Raw genomic sequence first — 22098 nt, 5'->3', positions numbered from 1 at the left:
GAGTGTATGAACGAGTGTGAGCATGACTGTGAGTGTGTGAGTGTATGAACGAGTGTGAGCATGACTGTGAGTGTGAGTGTGAGTGTATGAACGAGTGTGAGCGTGAGTGCACACGCATGTGCAACTGCACACCAGTCGGGCACACGTTCACACACCCATGGTGCACACACACACGTGTGTTAATGCCTAGGCGCACACTCGCATGTGCTCTCACATATGCACTAGTGCACAGCAGCACTTGGTGCACACTTGCACATGTGTCTGCACACAGCACAGTGCACACTTGTACACATGGACGTGCCATTGCACACCAGTCCTTGAGACACACTCACATGCGTTCTCACGTGTGTACGGTACACACTCCCATGTGGCTAGTGCGCAGCAGCACACAGGACACACACACACGTGTCAGTGCACACTCACACACATGCTCTCATGTGTTTGCACACCAGCCCATTGCACACTCACACACACACATGTCAGTGCACACTCACACACATGCTCTCATGTGTTTGCACACCAGCCCATTGCACTCACACACACACGTGTCAACGCACACTCACACACATGCTCTCATGTGTTTGCACACCAGCCCATTTCACACTCTCACACACACGTTTCAGTGCACACACACATGCTCTCATGTGTTTGCACACCAGCCCATTGCACACTCACACACACACGTGTCAGTGCACACGCACATGCTCTCATGTGTTTGCACACCAGCCCATTGCACACTCACACACACACCTCTCAGTGCACACTTGCACACATGCTCTCATGTTTGCACACCAGCCCATTGCACACTCACACACACACGTGTCAGTGCACACACACATGCTCTCATGTTTGCACACCAGCCCATTGCACACTCACACACACACCTCTCAGTGCACACTCGCACACATGCTCTCATGTTTGCACACCAGACCATTGCACACTTACACACACACGCACGTGTCAGTGCACACTCACACACACTCAATGGTGTCCCATTGTACACTCACACCTTGTCACGTGCCCTTGCACACTCGGTCACGTGCGGTTGCACGCCCGGGGCTGTGTTTTCGGGGGGGGGGGGCAGTGTCTATTTTTAGAGCGCGGGCCCCGTCACGTGACGGCGAGTGACGTCACCGAATGTTGTTGTCGGGGCGGGCGGGGCCGCGCGGCAAAGATGGAGGAGGGGCGGCGGCGCGCGCGCGGGGCGGGCAGCGGCCAGGTACGGGGTGGGGGGGGCTATGGGGGGGCCGCACCATAGGGCGGCCATGGGGGGGGGTCTGGGCTATGGGGGGGCAGCGCTATGGGGCTATGGGGCGTCCGTGCTGTTTTTGGGGGGGGGGGCTTTGCAATGGGGGTTTTGGAATTGGGGGTGCGGGGGGGGGACTGCAGCGCCGGGACCCATCGTGTGTGCCCCCAGCCCCTTCCCTGCGGGTCTGTGCGTGCGTGACCCCCCCGTGGGGCTGGGTCCGGGCCCGCTGCGGTGCAGGGGGGGTCACCCGTGTCCCTATGGGCTGTGCGTGCCCCCCCGTTCCAATGCGGAGCCTTGTGTAACCCCCCCCCCCCGTGCCCCCCGTCCCCTGCGGGCACCCCTCGAACCCGCACCCTCTTCCAGGGGGCCGCATCCTGCCCGTCCTCGGCGCCGGGACCCCATTGCTTGGCTTTGGGAGGGGGGGTCCGGGCTCGGGGGGGGCCGCGGTGCTGACGCCGGGTCCCGCAGGGCTCCCGTTCCCCGCGGGCGCAGTCCTGGCGCTGACGGCACCACCGGAGCGCGGCCCCCCCGGCACCATGGAGCCCCCGAGTGATGCAGGTGAGAGCCACGGGGGGGCCGCAGCGGTGCAGCCCCGTCCGTCCCCGTCCATCCCCGTTGGAGCCCCGTCCATCCCCGTCCATGCCCGTGCAGCCCCGTCCCGTTGTATGTGTGGGGTCGTGGTCCCGGTCCCCCCCCCGCGCTGTCTGATGTCGGACCCGTCGCCTTGCGCCGTTGGTGCCGCTGTGGTGCGAGACGGGCGCTGGGCACGGTGCCGGAGCCCCCATCCCGTGGGTCCCGGAGCTCCGGCATCCATGGGGGGAGGCTGAGGCAGGGGCCGGTCACAGCATCCTGAATCGTGTTGGATGTGGGGGTGTCGGGACACGGGGTGACCCCCCCCCGGTGGCACCCGCCACGTGGACCGGCTGCCACCAGCTCCTTCTCGAAGCCACCCTGTCATTATCCCAATGGGAATGCCGGTGGCATCCGGACACGTGGGACCCTGCGCATTGTGGTGCACGGGGCAGCTGGAGCCAGGGGCTCACTGGTGGATGGGATGGGATGGGGATGTGGGGGTGTCCCCAGACCCCCCCCCCCCCCCCCGTTATCCACCCACTGCTTTTGCTGGACCATTGCCCGGCACGGGGCTGGCGCGTGGTGCGATGGGGACACAGCCCGGTCCTCCCGCTCCATCCCCGGGCAGGTCCAGGGGCTGCTCCCGTGGGATGGGGCCCTTGGCTGCAGTCAGGGGTTGGGCTGGTCTCAGGGGCACTCGACAGAGGGGTCCCCAGTTGCTCTTTGGGAATCCCTTTGGATGCTCCATGCCCCATAGGGCTCTCCCCAAAGCTCAGCTGCACCAGGATGTTCCCACGGGACTGAGCACACCCCCCCCCCCCAGCTCCTCCACCCCTGTTGGGGTCCCCATTGTCCCCCTCATCCCAGCACACAGATGTGCCCCACATCTGGATGGGGCTGCACATCCCCGCTCCCATCTCCCTGCCCGGGTCCAGCACGGGGGGGGGCCCACCCCGGTGGCCTCCTGCCCGCAGCAGCACCAGGAATAGCCGGGCTGACGTCAACCCCCAGCGCCGGGGGGGCCCAGGCCAGAAATATCCCAGTTATTAAAAGCCTTGGCTTGGGATGAGCGTCCCGGTAAATAAACGTGGCTCCTGCCCATGGGGGTCCCCACCTCACCCCATCATCACCCCCCCGCTGTGGGTCACTGATGTCAGTGCTGAGTCCATGTTTGTGCCCCCCTCCATGCTGAGACCCCCCCATCTTTAGTGGGGGTCGCATTGGGAAGTGGGGGGGGGGGGGGCATTGCCAAACCCAGGGTTCATTCCCCGCAGCGCTGATTGGGGTTGGCGTCCCCAGCAATGAGGGGCTGGGGGGGGTTTGGGGCTGTGTGTTAGGTGGGGGTCATGGTGCTCCCCATCCCATGGGGCACATCCTGGTCCCCCCCCCGAGCCCTGTTTATAACTGGCTGTTCCCAGGCACTGGAGCGACGAGCCTGGCTTGGGGGGGGGGGGCAGCATTGCTCTGCCCAGGATGGACCCCTCCTCACTGGGGGGATGCTCGGTGGCTCCTGGCTGCCCTATGGAAGGGGGTGGCTGGTTTGGGGGGGTTGAGGCTGGTTTGGGGCCCCCATAATGTCTGTCTATGGGGCCACGGGGCTGTTTCTCTGCAGAGGGGGGGTCTGGCCATGAGCCTTCCCTGGAGCTCCTGTCCCACCCCCAGCTCCTGCCGGGCCCAGGTGAGTGAGGGGGGTTCCTGTCCTCCCCTCTCTGCCCCCCCAAACCCAGCCTGCCCCCCACTGTTGGTGTATGGGAGTGTGCAGGGAGGTGGGTGCCCCATGGCAGGGTCCCAGGGGTGGGCAGGAGGGGGAACAAGGAGGGTCCCAGCTCTCCCTCTCTGTGTCCCCATGACCCACAGGACCCCCAACCCTAGGGCTGGGATAGATTGGGAGGTGCTGGTTGGTCTGTGGGTGCTGGTTGGTCTGTGGGTGCTGGTTGGTCTGTGGGTGCTGGTTGGTCCATGGGTTCTAATTGGTCTATGGGTGCTGGTTGGTCAATGGGTGCTGGTTGGTCTATGGGGGCTGGTTGGTCTATGGGGGCTGGTTGGTCTGTGGGGTTCTGGTTGGTCTATGGGTGCTGGTTGATCAATGGGTGCTGGTTGGTCTATGGGTGCTGGTTGGTCTATGGGTGCTGGTTGGTCTGTGAGTGCTGGTTGGTCCATGGGTTCTGGTTGGTCTGTGGGTGCTGGTTGGTCTCTGGGGTGCTGGTTGGTCTGTGGGTGCTGGTTGGTCTGTGGGTGCTGGTTGGTCTATGGCTGCTGGTTGGTCTGTGGGGTGCTGGTTGGTCAATGGGTGCTGGTTGGTCTATGGGTGCTGGTGGGTCTGTGGGTGCTGGTTGGTCTGTGGGTGCTGGTAGGTCCATGGGTTCTGGTTGGTCTATGGGTGCTGGTTGGTCTGTGGAGGTTCTGGTTGGTCTATGGGTTCTGGTTGGTCTGTGGGTGCCGGTTTGTCTATGGGTGCCGGTTGGTCTATGGGTTCTGGTTGGTCTGTGGGCGCTGGCTGCTCTGTGGGTGCCGGTTGGTCTATGGGTGCTGGTTGGTCTGTGGGTGCTGGTTGGTCTATGGGTGCTGGTTGGTCTGTGGGTGCTGGTTGGTCTGTGGGTGCCGGTTGGTCTGTGGGTGCCGGTTGGTCTGTGGGTGCCGGTTGGTCTGTGGTGCTGGTTGGTCTATGGGTTCTGGTTGGTCTATGGGTTCTGGTTGGTCTATGGGTGCTGGTTGGTCTGTGGGTGCTGGGTTCTGGTTGGTCTATGGGTTCTGGTTGGTCTATGGGTTCTGGTTGGTCTATGGGTGCTGGTTGGTCTGTGGGTGCTGGTTGGTCGATGGGTGCTGGTTGGTCGATGGGTGCCGGTTGGTCTGTGGGTGCCGGTTGGTCTGTGGTGCTGGTTGGTCTATGGGTTCTGGTTGGTCTATGGGTTCTGGTTGGTCTATGGGTGCTGGTTGGTCTGTGGGGTTCTGGTTGGTCTATGGGTGCTGGTTGGTCTGTGGGGTTCTGGTTGGTTGATGGGTGCTGGTTGGTCTGTGGGGTTCTGGTTGGTCTGTGGGGTTCTGGTTGGTCTGTGGGTTCTGGTTGGTCTGTGGGGTTCTGGTTGGTCTATGGGTTCTGGTTGGTCTGTGGGGTTCTGGTTGGTCTGTGGGTGCCGGTTGGTCTGTGGGGTTCTGGTTGGTCTATGGGTTCTGGTTGGTCTATGGGTTCTGGTTGGTCTGTGGGTTCTGGTTGGTCTGTGGGGTTCTGGTTGGTCTATGGGTTCTGGTTGGTCTATGGGTTCTGGTTGGTCGATGGGTGCTGGTTGGTCGATGGGTGCTGGTTGGTCGATGGGTGCTGGTTGGTCTGTGGGTGCTGGTTGGTCTGTGGGGTTCTGGTTGGTCTATGGGTTCTGGTTGGTCTGTGGGGTTCTGGTTGGTCTGTGGGTGCCGGTTGGTCTGTGGGGTTCTGTTTGGTCTATGGGTTCTGGTTGGTCTATGGGTTCTGGTTGGTCTATGGGTTCTGGTTGGTCTGTGGGTTCTGGTTGGTCTGTGGGGTTCTGGTTGGTCTATGGGTTCTGGTTGGTCTATGGGTTCTGGTTGGTCGATGGGTGCTGGTTGGTCGATGGGTGCTGGTTGGTCGATGGGTGCTGGTTGGTCGGTGGGTGCTGGTTGGTCTGTGGGTGCTGGTTGGTCTGTGGGGGGGTCATTGAGGGGGGCTGGTGACAAGCACCAATGTCAGTTCCCGATGTGCAGGAGTGGGGGGGGGGGGCAGGGGTTTCATCAGCCCCACCCCCATTTCTGGGGGGTGTGTGTGACCCCTCCAAAGCCAGGTCCTGTAACCTGCCCCCCCCCTTTGTGATGGGCCCCCCCTTCCCCCTCAGTGTTGTGGGGGGCTCAATCTCCCCCCCATTGGTGCATGTTGTAAATGGGGCTCAGCTCAGGGTGACCCCTGGTTGGGGCTGCGGGGCTCACCCAGAGCATTGGGCTCCGATAGGAGGGGGCTGATCCCTGACAACCCAACCTCCCCCCATTGCCCCCCCCCCCAATGGCCCCTGAGCCCCCTCAGACCCCGCTGGGTGCGGCAGGGCCGGAGGCGCCGGGGCCGGTGCTGGCGGCGGCGGCGCGGGAGCGGCAGCTGCAGCGGGAGCTGGAGGCCCTGAGGCAGCAGCAGCAGCTCCAGAAGCAGCTCCTGTTCGCCGAGTTCCAGAAGCAGCACGAGCACCTCACGCGCCAGCACGAGGCGCAGCTCCAGAACCACCTCAAGGTGCGCGCGGCGGGATGGAGACGTGGGGCATGGACTGTCCGGGGTGTGGGAGCCGTTGGGGTGGAGAGTTGGGGTTTTGACTGTCTGGGGTGATGGAGGTGTTGGCATGATGGAGGTGTGGGGTATTGCTTGTCTGTGGTGATGGAGCCGTTGGGGTGGTGGAGATGTGGGACATCATGAGTCTGTGGTGATGGAGTCATCACGGTGATGGAGACGTGGGGTGTCGTGTCTGGGTTGATGGAGCCATTGGGGGAGATGGAGGAGGTGATGGAGATGTGGGCTATTGACTCTCGGGGTGCTGGTGGGATTGGGGGTGATGGGGCTGGAGCTGGAGGGCATCACCTGTCTGGGGGAGTGGAGCATCTGGGGCGAGATTGGGCGTGATGGAGCCGTTGGAGTGATGGAGACTGATGGAGCTGGAGAGCATCACCTGGCCACGGTGGTGGAGCCATTGGAGGGAGATTGGGGGTGATGGGGATATGGGACGTCACCGATCTGGGGTGGTGGAGCTGTTGGGGAGGTTAGGAGGGTGATGGAAATGTGGGGCACTGAGCGGGGTGGTGGAGCCATTGGATGGAGATTGGTGGTGCTGGAGCCATGGGGCGGGATTGGTGGTGCTGGAGCCATGGGGTGGGATTGGTGGTGCTGGAGCCATGGGGTGGGATTGGTGGTGCTGGAGCCATGGGGCGGGATAGGTGGTGCTGGAGCCATGGGGCGGGATTGGTGGTGCTGGAGCCATGGGGCTGCCCCGGTGGCTCCAGCGCGGTGCTGAGGTCCCGCTGCGGGGCAGCAGCAGCAGCAGGAGGCTCTGGCCGCGCGCCGGCAGCAGGAGCTGGAGCAGCAGCGGCAGCGGGAGCGGCAGGAGCTGGAGCAGCAGCGCCTGGAGCAGCTGCGCAAGGACCGCGGCCGGGACAGTGAGCGGGGGGTGCCCAAAGGGTCCCACTGGGTCCTATGGGAGGATCCTGGGGGGTTTCCAGGGGGCTGGGAGCAGAGGTGGTGGCTGCTGGCAGTGGGGGTTGGGGGCTGTTACGGAGGGCTGGGGGGGCTTGGGGTGCAGTGGGGCTAGGGGGGTCTGTGCTGTGTCCCCCAACCCCAGTGTGCCCCCCCAGGCGCCATCGCCAGCACGGAGGTGAAGCTGAAGCTCCAGGAGTTCCTGCTCAGCAAAACGAAGGAGCCGGGCACGGCCCCCCCCAACCATTCCCTTCCCCAGCACCCCACTTGTTGGTGGGTGCCCCCCTGCACCTCCCCAGGCCCCTCTTGGGGGGGGGTGCCGTGCTCCCCATGGGAGCAGGTATCACGTGATGCGTGGGTGGTGCAGACCAATGGGCTCTGTATCCCCCATCGCCCCAGGGCCCATCACACGTCGTTGGACCAGAGCTCCCCCCCCCCGGCGGGCCGCCCCGGGACCCCCCATCCTATCGCCCCCCCCTGCTCGGGACGTACGATTCCCGGGATGATTTCCCGCTCCGCAAGACCGGTGGGTGCTGGGACAGGGGTGGATGGGGGGATGCAGGGACACGGGGATGCAGGGATAGGGGGATGCAGGGATAGGGGGATGCAGGGATACGGGGATGCAGGGATACGGGGATGCAGGGATACGGGGATGCAGGGATACGGGGATGCAGGGATACGGGGATGCAGGGATACGGGGATGCAGGGATACGGGGATGCAGGGGTACGGGGATGCAGGGACACGGGGATGCAGGGATAGGGGGATGCAGGGATAGGGGGATGCAGGGATAGGGGGATGCAGGGATACAGGGATGCAGGGATGCAGGGATAGGGGGATGCAGGGATGCAGGGATAGGGGGATGCAGGGATACAGGGATGCAGGGATACAGGCCCCCCCTGGCTGATGTGTGCCCCCCCCAGCGTCGGAGCCCAACCTGAAGGTTCGCTCCCGGCTGAAGCAGAAGGTGGCCGAGCGCCGGAGCAGCCCCTTGCTGCGCAGGAAGGACGGAGCCGTGCTCAGCGCCTGCAGGAAGAGAACCGTGGAGATCACGGGTGAGCAGGAACGGGAGAATGGGAGCCGTGAGGGTGATGAGAGAAATGGGAGCCTTGGGAGCAAAGGGAGCTATGGGGGTGATGGGTGTGATGGGAGCCCATGGAAGCCGTGGGAGTGCTGGGAGCTGTTGGAGTGATGAGAGCCATTGGAGCCTTGGGAATGGTGAGAGTCATGGAAGTGATGGGAGCCGTGGGAATGATGGGATCATGGGTGCCAGTGTCCCCCTCCTGCTCCCAGCTCCTGCGGCACGTGTGCACGTGTGTGCTTGTGCACATTCATGCTTGCTCAGCACATCTGCCTGCCTGTGGTTGTGTGTGCCTGCACATACTTGTGCACACGTATGTAACGTGCGCGGGTGTGCTGTGTGTGCACTCCTGTAACGTGTGTAACACACGCGTTCCCCCCGCAGTGTGCTCCGTGAGCAGCAGCAGCAGCGCCCCCGGCTCCGGGCCCAGCTCCCCCAACAGCTCCCCCAGTGCCGAGAACGGGCTCACGGGCTCCGTGCCCAACATCCCCGCGCAGGTACGGCCACACACGTGTGTGCACGTGTGCGTCATGTGAGCGACACATACATGTATGCATCATGTGAGCAACATGTACATGTGTGCGTCATGCGAGCAACGCGTACATGTGTGTGTCATGTGTGCGATGTGTACACGTGTGTGTCGTGTGTAAATGTGTGCGTCATGTGAGCGACATGTATGCCTGTGCATCGTGAGCTGCACACACACGTGTGCATCATGTGAGTGACGTACGTGCATCATGTGAGTGACGTACATGCATCATGTGAGCGACATGTACACGTGTGTCATGCGAGCGAGGGTGTGCATGTATGTCATGTGAGCAACATGTACACGTGTGCATCATGTGAGCGACACATGCACGTGTGTCCTGTGAGCGACATGTACATGTGTGTTATAAGCGACATACATGCATCATGTGAGCGATGTGCTCATATGTCGTGAGCGAGGGTGTGCCTATGTGTGTCATGTGAGCAATATGTATATGTGCACGTCATGTGAGCAACACGTGTACATGTGTGTGTCATGTGAGTGAGGGTGTGCACGTGTTGTGAGCAACATGTACACATATGTGCCATGTGAGCAACGTGTATGCGTGTGCATCATGTGAGCGACATGTACAAGTGTGTGTCATGTGAGTGAGCATGTGCACGCGTGTGCTGTTAGCATGCTCAGGGTGTCCACGTGTTCAGATGCATCCAGCCATTGGTATGTGTTGTGCATGCATGCATCATGTTCCATGTATGCATTTGGTGCTTTCACACATGTATTTGGGTGTGTGCATGTCAGTGGTGTGTCAGTAACGTGTTAATGACGTGTTGCTGACCTGTCACTGGCATGTCAATAGCATACTGCTGGCGTGTCCATGGTGTGTCAATTGCATGTCCGTGGTGTGTCAGTGGCTTGTCGATGGCATGTGTCCATGGCATGTTGATGGCGTGTCAATGGCATGTTGATGGCGTGTCAATGGCGTGTCGATGCCATGTCAGGGGCATGTTAACGGCGTGTTAATGGCATGTTGATGGCATGTCAATGGCGTGTTGATGGTGTGTCAAGGGCATGTCAGTGGCATGTTGATGGTGTGTCAATGGCGTGTCCCTGGCGTGTCCCCGCAGCAGCTCCTGCCGCAGCCCCGGCCGCTGCCCCTCGATGCCGTGCCCCAGCTCAGCCTCTACACGTCCCCGTCGCTGCCCAACATCTCCCTGGGGCTGCCGGGGCCCGGCCCCCCTCTCCCTGTGAGCAGCACCCGGGGTCGGGGGGGGACATAGCATCAATAGGGGACCCTATGGGGGGGGTGACAGGGACCTGATTGGGTTGCTATGGGGACCCATAGGGGGGCATGGAACATCGTGGGGGGTAGGGACCCCATTGGGTGGGAGCTGGGACCCCATAGGGTTGGTATGGGGAGCCCCTCGGTGGGGGCATGGAGACCTGGGATCCATGGGGTTGCTATGGGGACTCAGGGGGACCTGGGACACTATGGGGGGGGGGGTTCTGGTGTAGGAATTCCATAGGGTTGCTGTGGGAACCGGTAGTGGGGCTGAGGGACCTGGGATCCCATAGGGTGGGATGGGGACCCACGGCAGAGGCACAGGGACTTGGGGGGGGGGGTGCGGACCCCCAGTGTGGGTGGCGCAGGGCCCGGGGGGCTCAGGGGGTCAATGCGGGGACCCCATTGGGGGGGGGGGGGGGGCCCGGACTCTGCCCCGCAGGTGGAGCCCGCGCGCGCCCCCCCGCGCTGCGCCCCGCGCTGCCCGCGCAGCTCCTGAGCGCCCCCTCGCTGCTGGGCGGGGGAGCGGCCCTGGACGGGGACCCCGCGGCCGGCCCCGGGTCGCTGCTGCAGCGGGTGCTGCTGCTGGAACAGGCGCGGCAGCAGAGCGGGCTCCTGGCGGGTGAGTGGGGCACGGACCGGGACCCCCGCGCCGCCCCCCCGGCCCTCACCGCCCCCTCTCCCGCAGTCCCGATCCACGCCCGCCCCGCGCTGGGCCCCGGGGACCGCGCGGGCTCCGTGCGGGCGGTGCCGAAGCTGCCGCGGCACCGGCCCCTCAGCCGCACGCAGTCGTCCCCGCTGCCCCAGAGCCCGCAGGCGCTGCCCCACGGCGCCCTCCAGCACCACTTCCTCGACAAGCAGCAGGTCCCGCTCGGCAAGGTGGGGCTGCGGGGCGCTGTGGCGTGCCTGTGGGGCGCTGTGTGGTGCTATGGGTGCTTATGGGGTGCTACGGAGCGCTGTGGGGCGTTTATGGGACGCTGTGGGGTACTTATAGGGTGCTATGGAACACTGTGGGGTGCTATGGAGCGCTATGAGGCGTTTATGGAGCACTGTGGGTTGCTATGGGGTGCTGTGGGTTGCTATGGGGTGCTGTGGAGTGCTGTGGGTTGCTATGGGGTGCTATGGAGTGCTGTGGGTTGCTATGGGGTGCTGTGGGTTGCTATGGGGTGCTATGGAGTGCTGTGGGTTGCTATGGGGTGCTGTGGGTTGCTATGGGGTGCTATGGAGTGCTGTGGGTTGCTATGGGGTGCTGTGGGGTGCTGTGGAGTGCTGTGGGTTGCTATGGGGTGCTGTGGGTTGCTATGGGGTGCTATGGAGTGCTGTGGGTTGCTGTGGGGTGCTGTGGGTTGCGATGGGGTGCTATGGGGTGCTGTGGGGTACTATGGGTGCTATACGGCACCATGGGTCACTGTGCCCCCCCACAGCTGCTGCCCAAGGCTGGGGAGCTCCCGCGGCCCCCCCCCACGCACCGCGAGGAGACAGAGGAGGAGCTGACGGAGCAGCAGTCGCCCCCCCCGCAGGACCAGGAGCCCTCCCCGCTGCCCTCGGACCCCCCCCGGGACCCTGAGGAGCCGGGAGGCAGCGGGGACGAGCCCGATGGCCCCGAGCTGGGGGGCCCCTTCCAGCAGGTGAGAGCCGGGGGGGCCCAGTGCTGATGGGGGGGTTATGATGGGGATCCCAGTGCTGATGGGGGGGTTATGATGGGGATCCCAGTGCTGATGGGATCCCAGTGCTGATGGGGGGTTATGGGGGTTATGATGGGGATCCCAGTGCTGATGGGGGGTTATGATGGGGATCCCAGTGCTGATGGAGGGGTTATGATGGGGATCCCAGTGCTGATGGGGGGGTTATGATGGGGATCCCAGTGCTGATGGGGGGTTATGATGGGGATCCCAGTGCTGATGGGGGGGTTATGATGGGGATCCCAGTGCTGATGGGGGGGTTATGATGGGGATCCCAGTGCTGATGGAGGGGTTATGATGGGGATCCCAGTGCTGATGGAGGGGTTATGATGGGGATCCCAGTGCTGATGGAGGGGTTATGATGGGGATCCCAGTGCTGATGGAGGGGTTATGATGGGGATCCCAGTGCTGATGGAGGGGTTATGATGGGGATCCCAGTGCTGATGGAGGGGTTATGATGGGGATCCCAGTGCTGATGGAGGGGGGGTCTCATGGAGGTCTCGGTGCTGATGGAGGGGTTATGATGGGGATCCCAGTGCTGATGGGGGGGTTATGATGGGGATCCCAGTGCTGATGGGGGGGTCTCTAACGGAGATCCCCCCCCAGATGCTTCCTGAGGCGCCGGTGCCGCTGTTCCCAGGCCCCCCCCCGGCACTGCTGGCGCTGCCACACCCGGCGCTCGCCCGTACGCACTCGTCCCCCCCCAGCACCCAGCCCCTCCAGCCCGATGGGGGCCCCCAGCTCCGCTTCAGCACAGGTACAGGGGGGCCCAGCCCTTGGGGTGCCCATTGCCAGGGACCCCCCTGTCCCATAGGAGCCATAGGGGTCCATAGGATCCTTCTGTCCCCTGGTGCTCCCATCTGTTGGGGTGCCTTGGGCTCCCCCTATCCCATGGGATCCCCATGTCCCATGAGGTGCCCCATCCCTCAGGGTGTCCTGGAGTGCCCATGTCCCACTGGGTCCTCCTCTCCCACAGGTTTCCCCATCCTTTGGGGTACCTGGGGTTCCCCGTGTCCCATTGAGTCCCTATGCATGGATTCCCTGTGTCCTGTGGGATCCCTGTATCATATGGGGTTTTCCATCCCTTGGGGTGCCCAGGATTCCGTGTGTGCCATTGGATCCCTATGTCCATTGGATCTCTGTGTTATACGCGTACATTACGGTATTACATGGTTATATGGGTATTATTGCGGTATTTGGGGTCCCTCATGTCCCATTGAATCCCCATATCGCATTGGATCCCTGTGTTCTATGGGGTTCCCCACCCCTTGGGGTGCCCGGGGTTCCCATTGGCTCCCCATGTCCCATCTGATCCCTGTGTTTTATGGGGTTCTCCATCCCTTGTGGTGCCCGGGGTTCCCCATATCCCATTGGATCCTGCTGTCCCATTGGATCCCGGTGCCCCGCAGGGCTGGTGTACGACACCTTCATGCTGAAGCACCAGTGCACGTGCGGGAACACCAACATCCACCCCGAGCACGCCGGCCGCATCCAGAGCATCTGGTCCCGGCTGCAGGAGACGGGGCTGCTGGGCAAGTGCGAGGTGAGGACGGCGCGGGGGGCCCTCCCTTATCATCCCCTTTACGTGGGCGGGGGTCACCCCGTTCCCTGCATCCCTCCCAGCGCATCCGGGGCAGGAAGGCGACGCTGGAGGAGATCCAGACGGTGCACTCGGAGCACCACGCGCTGCTCTATGGCACCAGCCCCCTCAACCGCCAGAAGCTCGACAGCAAGAAGCTGCTGGGTAGGAGCTGGGGGGTCCCCATTTTGGGGGGGGGGGGGGGGGGGGGGACAGACCCCTGCGCTGTCCCCATCGCCCCCATCACCCCGCTCCATCCCGCAGGTCCCATCACCCAGAAGACGTACGCGGTGCTGCCGTGCGGCGGCATCGGGGTGAGTCCCTGCTGCAGGGGGGTCCGGGTGTCCCCGTGTCCCGGTGTGACCCCCCCGTGCCCCCGCAGGTGGACAGCGACACGGTGTGGAACGAGCTGCACTCGCCCAGCGCCGTGCGCACGGCCGTGGGCTGCCTGCTCGAGCTCGCCTTCAAGGTGGCGGCCGGGGAGATCCAGGTGAGCGAGAGCAGTGAGTGTGGGAGTGCGTGGGGGTGTGTGTGCATCATCCCTGCGTGCGTGTGTGCATCATCCCTGTGTGCGTGTGTGCATCATCCCTGCGTGCGTGTGTGCATCATCCCTGTGTGCGTGTGTGCATCATCCATGTGTGTGTGCGTGTGTGTGCATCATCTGTGTGTGTGTGCATCATCCCTGCGTGCGTGTGTGCATCATCTGTGCGTGTGTGCATCATCCCTGCGTGCGTGTGTGCATCATCTGTGCGTGTGTGTGTGCATCATCCCTGCGTGTGGCAGTGCATCATCTGTGTGTGTGTGCATCATCCCTGCGTGCGTGTGTGCATCATCTGTGTGTGTGTGCATCATCCCTGCGTGCGTGTGTGCATCATCCCTGTGTGCGTGTGTGCATCATCCCTGCGTGTGTGCATCATCCCTGTGTGCGTGTGTGCATCATCCATGTGTGTGTGCATCATCCCTGCGTGCGTGTGTGCATCATCCCTGCGTGCGTGTGTGCATCATCCATGTGTGCGTGTGTGCATCATCCATGTGTGCGTGTGTGCATCATCTGTGTGTGTGTGCATCATCCATGTGTGCGTGTGTGCATCATCTGTGCGTGTGTGCATCATCCCTGTGTGCGTGTGTGCGTGTGTGTGTGCATCATCCATGTGTGCGTGTGTGCATCATCCATGTGTGCGTGTGTGCATCATCTGTGCGTGTGTGCATCATCCCTGTGTGCCTGTGTGCATTATCCCTGCGTGCGTGTGTGCATCATCCATGTGTGCGTGTGTGCATCATCCCCGTATGCGTGTGTGCATCATCCCTGCGTGCGTGTGTGCATCATCCGTGCGTGCATCATCCGTGCGTGCATGTGTGCATCGTCCGTGCGTGCGTGTGTGCATCATCTGTGCGTGTGTGCATCATCCCTGTGTGCGTGTGTGCATCATCCGTGCGTGCATGTGTGCATCATCCGTGCGTGCGTGTGTGCATCATCCCCGTATGCGTGTGTGCATCATCCCTGCGTGCGTGTGTGCATCATCTGTGCGTGTGTGCATCATCCATGTGTGTGTGCATCATCCATGCGTGCGTGTGCATCATCCGTGCGTGCGTGTGTGCATCATCCGTGCGTGCGTGTGTGCATCATCCGTGCGTGCGTGTGTGCATCATCCGTGCATGTGTGCATCATCTGTGCATGCGTGTGTATCGTGTGTGTGCATCATCTGTGTGTGTTTGCATCATGTGGGTGTGCATCATCCATGTGTGTGTGTGCATCGTGTGTGTGCGTGTGTGTGCATCATCCACTGTGTGTGTGCATCATGTGGGTGTGCATCATCCGTGTGTGCACCATCTGTGTGTGTGTGTGTGCATAATCTGTGTGTGCATGGGCATTATCCGTGTGTGTGCATCATCCATGTGTGTGTGTGCATGATCCGTGTGTGCATTGTGTGCACATCCGTGTGCACGTCATCTGTGTGTGCATCATGTGCACCATACATGTGCATCATCCATGAGTGCATTGTGTACATCGTGCGCGCCATACGTGTGCAACCTATGCATCATCCATTATGTGCATCGTGTGCATCATCCTTGTGCATTGTGTGCACCATCCATGTGTGCACCATGCATGTGTGCGTCATGTTTACCATCCACATGCATGGATGTGTGTGTACATCATCCATGTGTGTGTGTATACATCATCCGTGTGTGCATATGCATCATCTGTGTGCATTGTGTGCATCATTCATGTGTATCGTGTGCACCATCCGTGTGCACTGTGTTCACCTCCCATGTGCACCATGCGTGTGCATTGTATGCATCATTCATGTGTATCATGTGCACCATCCGCGTGCACCATGTTCACCTCCCGTGTGCACCATGCGTGTGTATCATTCATGTGTATCGTGCACCATCTGTGTTCACCTTCTGTGTGCACCATGCGTGTGCATTGTGTGCATCATCCGTGTGCACCATCCATGTGTGTGCCATGTGCGTGCACCACGCTTGTGCAATGGTCCTTATGCACGCTTCTGCATGCATGGAGCTCACTTGTGTGCTTACCTGTGCGTGTGATGGTCCTCGCGTGCCCTTGCACTGCTCTTGTGCATGCTTGCCTGGTGGTGCAACAGCCCCTGTGCAAGCTCACACTCACTGGTGTCTGTGATGGGTCTCAAGCACGTGTCCATGGCAGCAAGCGTGTGTGCCCTGTGCATACATCACATGTGTGCATGCATGACAGCACATACATTCATCATGTGTGTGCCTGCACATGTATACCTCACACGTGTGCACGCTCAGAGCAGCCCTTGTGCACACCCTGGCACAGATGTGTCATGTGCCCATGTCACACGTGTCACGCACCACACGTGTCGCACCACATGCGTGTCACGCACCACACGTGTCACACGCACCACATGTGTGTCACGCACCACACGTGTCACAAGCACCACATGCGTGTCACGCGCCACACGTGTCCCACGCACCACACGTGTCCCACGCACCACACGTGTCCCACGCACCACACGTGTCCCACGCACCACACGCGTGTCACGCACCACACGTGTCACACGCACCACACGTGTGTCACGCAGCACACGTGTCACACGCACCCCACGTGTCATGCACCACACGTGTCACACGCACCACACGTGTCACGCACCACACGTGTCACACGCACCACACGTGTCACACGCACCACACACGTGTCATGCACCACACGTGTCACACGCACCACACGTGTCACACGCACCACACACGTGTCACGCACCACACGTGTCACACGCACCACACGTGTCACACGCACCACACGTGTCACACGCACCACACGTGTCACACGCACCACGCACGTGTCATGCACACGTGTCACACGCACCACACGTGTCACGCACCGCACATGTCACACGCGTGTGTCCTCGCAGAACGGCTTCGCTGTCATCCGCCCACCGGGGCACCACGCCGAGGAGTCCACGGCCATGTGAGTGCAGGGACACGGGGGGGCGGTGTTGGGGCTGTCGGGGATGCCCCCCAGCACTGACCGTGCCCCCCCCAGGGGCTTCTGCTTCTTCAACTCGGTGGCCATCTCGGCCAAGCTGCTGCAGCAGAAGCTCAGCGTGAGCAGGATCCTCATCGTGGACTGGGTAAGGCCCCCCCATGGCGAGGGGTCGCAGGGGTGCTGGGGGGTCCCTGACGTGCTGTGTCCCCCCCAGGACATCCACCATGGCAATGGCACCCAGCAGGCGTTCTACAGCGACCCGGCCGTGCTCTACATCTCCCTGCACCGTTACGACGATGGCAACTTCTTCCCTGGCAGCGGCGCCCCTGAGGAGGTACCGGGGGGGGGTCCCTATTGGTGGGGGGGTCACCCTGTGTTGTACCAGCGGCAGGGGGTGACCGCGCTGTGCTTAGGTGGGCAGCGGAATGGGGGTGGGCTTCAACATCAACATCGCCTGGACCGGGGGGGTGGACCCCCCCATTGGGGATGTGGAATATCTGACTGCCTTCAGGTGAGCAGGGGGCTGTGTCGGGGGGGGCGGGCCCTTGGGGGGTCCCTGTGTCTTTGGGGGGTCCCTGTGCCCTGGGGGGTGTCCCCATGTCCTGGGCAGATGCTTGTGTCCTAGGAGGGGTCCCTGTACCCTGCCGGGGTTCCTTGCACCGCTGGGGTCTCCCTATGCCCTTGGGGGGTCCCTGCACCCTTGGGGTGTCATTGTGTCCTATTGGGTTCCTGCACCGTGGGGTGTCATTGTGTCCTATTGGGTTCCTGCACCGTGGGGTGTCATTGTGTCCTATTGGGTTCCTGCACCCTGGGGTGTCATTGTGTCCTATTGGGTCCCTGCACCCTGGGGTGTCATTGTGTCCTATTGGGTCCCTGCACCCTGGGGTGTCATTGTGTCCTATTGGGTTCCTGCACCCTGGGGTGTCATTGTGTCCTATTGGGTCCCTGCACCCTGGGGTGTCATTGTGTCCTATTGGGTCCCTGCACCCTGGGGTGTGTCATTGTGTCATTGTGTCCTATTGGGTTCCTGCACCCTGGGGTGTCATTGTGTCCTATTGGGTCCCTGCACCCTGGGGTGTCATTGTGTCCTATTGGGTCCCTGCACCCTGGGGTGTCATTGTGTCCTATTGGGTTCCTGCACCCTGGGGTGTCATTGTGTCCTATTGGGTCCCTGCACCCTGGGTGTCATTGTGTCCTATTGGGTCCCTGCACTGTGGGGTGTCATTGTGTCCTATTGGGTCCCTGCACCCTTGGTGGTCCCTTTTATGTCCTGAGTGAGGTCCCTGCATCATTAAGGGGGTCCCTGCATCATTGGGAGTGGGGTCCCGGTGTCCTAGGAGGGGGGTCCCTGTTCCCTGGGGGATCCCCGTGTCCTGGGGGGGGTCCCTGCACCCGGGGGTCCCCCTGTGCCTGTGCCCAGGACCGTGGTGATGCCGGTGGCCAGCGAGTTCTGCCCGGAGCTGGTGCTGGTCTCAGCCGGGTTCGACGCCGTTGAGGGGCACCTCTCACCCCTGGGGGGCTACTCCGTGAGCGCCAAGTGTGAGCGGGGCGGGGGGGGCACGGGGGGGCTATGGGGGGGTTCTCAGGGCTCGGTGTCACCCCCCCGTGCCCCCCCCAGGCTTCGGGCACCTCACGAAGCAGCTGATGATGCTGGCGGGGGGACGCGTGGTGCTGGCGCTCGAGGGGGGGCACGACCTCACCGCCATCTGTGACGCCTCCGAGGCCTGCGTGAGCGCCCTGCTGGGCTTGGAGGTACCCGGGCACCCCCATGGGGCCCATACGGGACATCCCCCCCGGGACACCCCCACATCCATGCGACAACCCCCCCCCGGGACCCCCACCACCACCTAGGGGGACCCCCATGAAACCAATGGGGACACCCCCCACCTCCCATGGGACATCCCACACCCATCCATGGGATCCCCACCACCACCTGTGGGACCCCCTGTGTGACCCCCCCCCGCCATGGGACCCGCAGACATCCCCAATGGGACACCCCATTGCTGGGTGGGGGGGTGCTGGGGTCCTCACGTGGTGCCCCCCCAGCTGGAGCCGCTGGACCCGTCCTTGCTGCAGCAGAAACCGAACGTGAACGCGGCGGCCGCGCTGGAGAAAGTCATCGAGATCCAGAGTGAGCCCTATGGGGGCATGGGGGAACCCCCGGGGCTTTCCTCACCGGGGGGGTGTCTCTGCCACGGGTGCCCCATAGGAGGTGTCTGTGGGGGTGTCTCTGCCACGGGTGCCCCATAGGAGGTGTCTGTGGGGGTGTCCCTGCCGCGGGTGCCCCATAGGAGGTGTCTGTGGGGGTGTCCCTGCCGCGGGTGCCCCATAGGAGGTGTCTGTGGGGGTGTCCCTGCTGGGTGCCCCATAGGAGGTGTCTGTGGGGGTGTCCCTGCTGTGGGTGCCCCATAGGAGGTGTCTGTGGGGGTGTCCCTGCTGTGGGTGCCCCATAGGAGGTGTCTGTGGGGGTGTCCCTGCTGTGGGTGCCCCATAGGAGGTGTCTGTGGGGGTGTCCCTGCTGTGGGTGCCCCATAGGAGGTGTCTGTGGGGGTGTCCCTGCTGTGGGTGCCCCATAGGAGGTGTCTGTGGGGGTGTCTCTGCTGTGGGTGCCCCATAGGAGGTGTCTGTGGGGGTGTCCCTGCTGTGGGTGCCCCATAGGAGGTGTCTGTGGGGGTGTCTCTGCTGTGGGTGCCCCATAGGAGGTGTCTGTGGGGGTGTCTCTGCTGTGGGTGCCCCATAGGAGGTGTCTGTGGGGGTGTCTCTGCTGTGGGTGCCCCATAGGAGGTGTCTGTGGGGGTGTCCCTGCAGAGGGTGCACCATAGGAGGTGTCTGTGGGGGTGTCCCTGCTGTGGGTGCCCCATAGGAGGTGTCTGTGGTGTGTCTGTGTCCCCATAGGAGGTGTCTGTGGGTGCCCCATAGGAGGTGTCTGTGGGGGTGTCTCTGCTGTGGGTGCCCCATAGGAGGTGTCTGTGGGGGTGTCTCTGCTGTGGGTGCCCCATAGGAGGTGTCTGTGGGGGTGTCCCTGCTGTGGGTGCCCCATAGGAGGTGTCTGTGGGGGTGTCCCTGCCGCGGGTGCCCCATAGGAGGTGTCTGTGGGGGTGTCCCTGCTGTGGGTGCCCCATAGGAGGTGTCTGTGGGGGTGTCCCTGCTGTGGGTGCCCCATAGGAGGTGTCTGTGGGGGTGTCTCTGCCACGGGTGCCCCATAGGAGGTGTCCGTGGGGGTGCCCCACGGGCCCCGTCTCTGTCGCAGGCCGGCACTGGGGCTCTCTGAAGCGTGGGGGGGCCCCGTGGCTCAACGCTGGGGGGACGGGGCAGGCAGAGGATAGGCGACACCCGGCCATGGCCCACACGTGCTGTGCATGGATACGGTGGGGTGCAGGGACACGTGTGTGAGAGCGTGCATGGATACAGGTGAGGTAGCGTGTGCAGGGACACGTGTGTGAGAGCGTGTGCATGGATACAGGTGATAGCGTGTGCATGGATACGTGTGTGATAGCGTGTGCATGGATACAGGTGAGAGCGTGTGCAGGGACACGTGTGTGAGAGCGTGTGCATGGATACAGGTGATAGCGTGTGCAGGGACACGTGTGTGAGAGCGTGTGCATGGATACAGGTGAGAGCGTGTGCAGGGACACGTGTGTGATAGCGTGTGCATGGATACAGGTGATAGCGTGTGCAGGGACGTGTGTGAGAGCGTGTGCATGGATACAGGTGAGAGCGTGTGCAGGGACACGTGTGTGATGTGCAGCGTGTGTGATAGCATGGATGGACAGGTGATAGCGTGTGCAGGGACACGTGTGTGAGAGCGTGTGTGCGTGTGCATGGATACAGGTGATAGTGTGTGCAGGGACACGTGTGTGAGATGCGTGTGCAGGGACACGTGTGTGATGTGTGAGCGTGTGCATGGATACAGGTGATAGCGTGTGCAAGGTGTGACACGTGTGTGAGGGACACGTGTGTGAGCGTGTGCAGGGACACGTGTGTGATAGCGTGTGCATGGATACAGGTGATAGCGTGTGCAGGGACACGTGTGTGAGAGCGTGTGCAGGGACACGTGTGTGATAGCGTGTGCATGGATACAGGTGATAGCGTGTGCAGGGACACGTGTGTGATAGCGTGTGCATGGATACAGGTGATAGCGTGTGCAGGGACACGTGTGTGAGAGCGTGTGCAGGGACACGTGTGTGATAGCATGTGCATGGATACAGGTGATAGCATGTGAAAGGACACGTGTGTGTGGATACATGTGATAGTGTGTGCATGGGCACGTGTGATAGCGTGTGCATGGGCATGTGTGATAGCGTGTGCATGGGCATGTGTGATAGTGTGTGCATGGGCACGTGTGCATGGGTACATGTGATAGTGTGTGCATGCTCATGTGTGATAGCTTATGCAGGGACGTGTGTAATAGGGTGTGCATGGTGTCACACGTGTGATAGCGTGTGTGATGGCATGTGCATGGTCATGTGTGCAGAGACACGTGTGATGGTGTGTGCACGGACACGTGTGTTGGCGTGTGCAGAGGCGTGTGCAGTGTGTGACAGCGTGTGCAGAAATGTGTGCATGGACACGCATGTGCTGGCTGTGCATGGAGCCCCGCATGTCCTCGGTGGGATGCGTGTTCCTGGGGGATGCATGGACCCGTACACGTGCATCCTCATGGACCCACACGCGTGGCTCCGCTCCCCGCTGTGTCCCGCGGAGGGGGCGCAGCCGCATCCCGGTGCCGGATCCCAGCATTCCCGCTCTCCCAGGCCAGCCGAGGAGCCGATGGAGGCAGAGCCCGCGCTGTGACCGAGCCGGAGCAAACCCCGGGAATCCCCAAAAACCACTGGAAAACCGCAGAAAAAGACAAAAAAAAAGTGGGAATTGGGCAGAAAAGTGGGAAAAAAAGAGGAAAATATTTTCTTTTTCTATTAAAAAAGGCAGAAAAGGACAAAAAAAATCCACCCCCCTCCCCACCACCCCCCCGAGTTCAGATCTCCCCCCCATTGTGTCCATTGTGTCCCATTGGATCCCATTGTGTCCCATTGGATCCCATTGTGTCCCATTGGATCCCATTGTGTCCCATCACCCCCCCGGCTCCTGTCCCGCTCTGAGGGTCTTTCCCTTGTTTTCTCCCTCGTTCTCCCCCATCCCGGGAGGAGCCGATGGGAATTTTGTGCCTTCCATTTGCTCCGGTGGGTTTTGGTTTCATGCCTTAAATTTCCTGGGATTTGGGGGGGGGGTCTCCATCTACTTCCTTTAGTTTTCCTTTCGCACCCTTGTCCATGCCCCTCGGTCACCCCCGGAGATGATGGATCCATAGGGATGGGTGAGGGATCCATAGGGATGGGTGAGGGATCCATGGGGATGGGTGATGGATCCATAGGGATGGGTGAGGGATCCTGGGGATTTTGGGTGATGGATCCATGGGGATGGGTGATGGATGCTGGGGATGTTGGGTGATGGATCCATGGGTATGGGTGAGGGATCCATAGGGATGGGTGATTGATCCATGGGTATGGGTGAGGGATCCATAG

At 62.0% G+C, this 22098-nt stretch overlaps 1 protein-coding gene across 1 annotated transcript; it reads left to right on the top strand.

Moving 5' to 3' along the window:
- Window positions 1-1114: 1114 nt before the first annotated feature.
- Window positions 1115-21370, top strand: HDAC5 (histone deacetylase 5). The gene is given in 28 exon segments (XM_057400093.1): window positions 1115-1219; window positions 1718-1807; window positions 3435-3500; window positions 5869-6047; window positions 6838-6961; window positions 7157-7271; window positions 7398-7432; window positions 7435-7524; window positions 7920-8051; window positions 8462-8574; window positions 9689-9824; window positions 10286-10465; window positions 10532-10722; window positions 11268-11471; window positions 12132-12282; window positions 12935-13068; window positions 13149-13269; window positions 13369-13418; window positions 13487-13594; window positions 16503-16558; window positions 16634-16721; window positions 16791-16910; window positions 16990-17087; window positions 17997-18115; window positions 18195-18328; window positions 18623-18707; window positions 19827-19944; window positions 21331-21370. Coding segments are annotated over 28 exon segments (3159 nt in total). The 5' UTR covers window positions 1115-1137.
- The last annotated feature ends 728 nt before the right edge of the window (window positions 21371-22098 follow it).

The sequence above is a fragment of the Pezoporus wallicus genome, unplaced genomic scaffold (assembly GCF_028554395.1).
Source record: "Pezoporus wallicus isolate ANWC-B61680 ecotype Strahan unplaced genomic scaffold, APGP_CSIRO_Pwel_v1 contig_1735, whole genome shotgun sequence".
Taxonomy (NCBI): Eukaryota; Metazoa; Chordata; class Aves; order Psittaciformes; family Psittacidae; genus Pezoporus; species Pezoporus wallicus.
The sequence above is the reverse complement of the archived record's forward strand: the minus strand, read 5'-3'. Positions and strand labels throughout refer to the sequence as shown.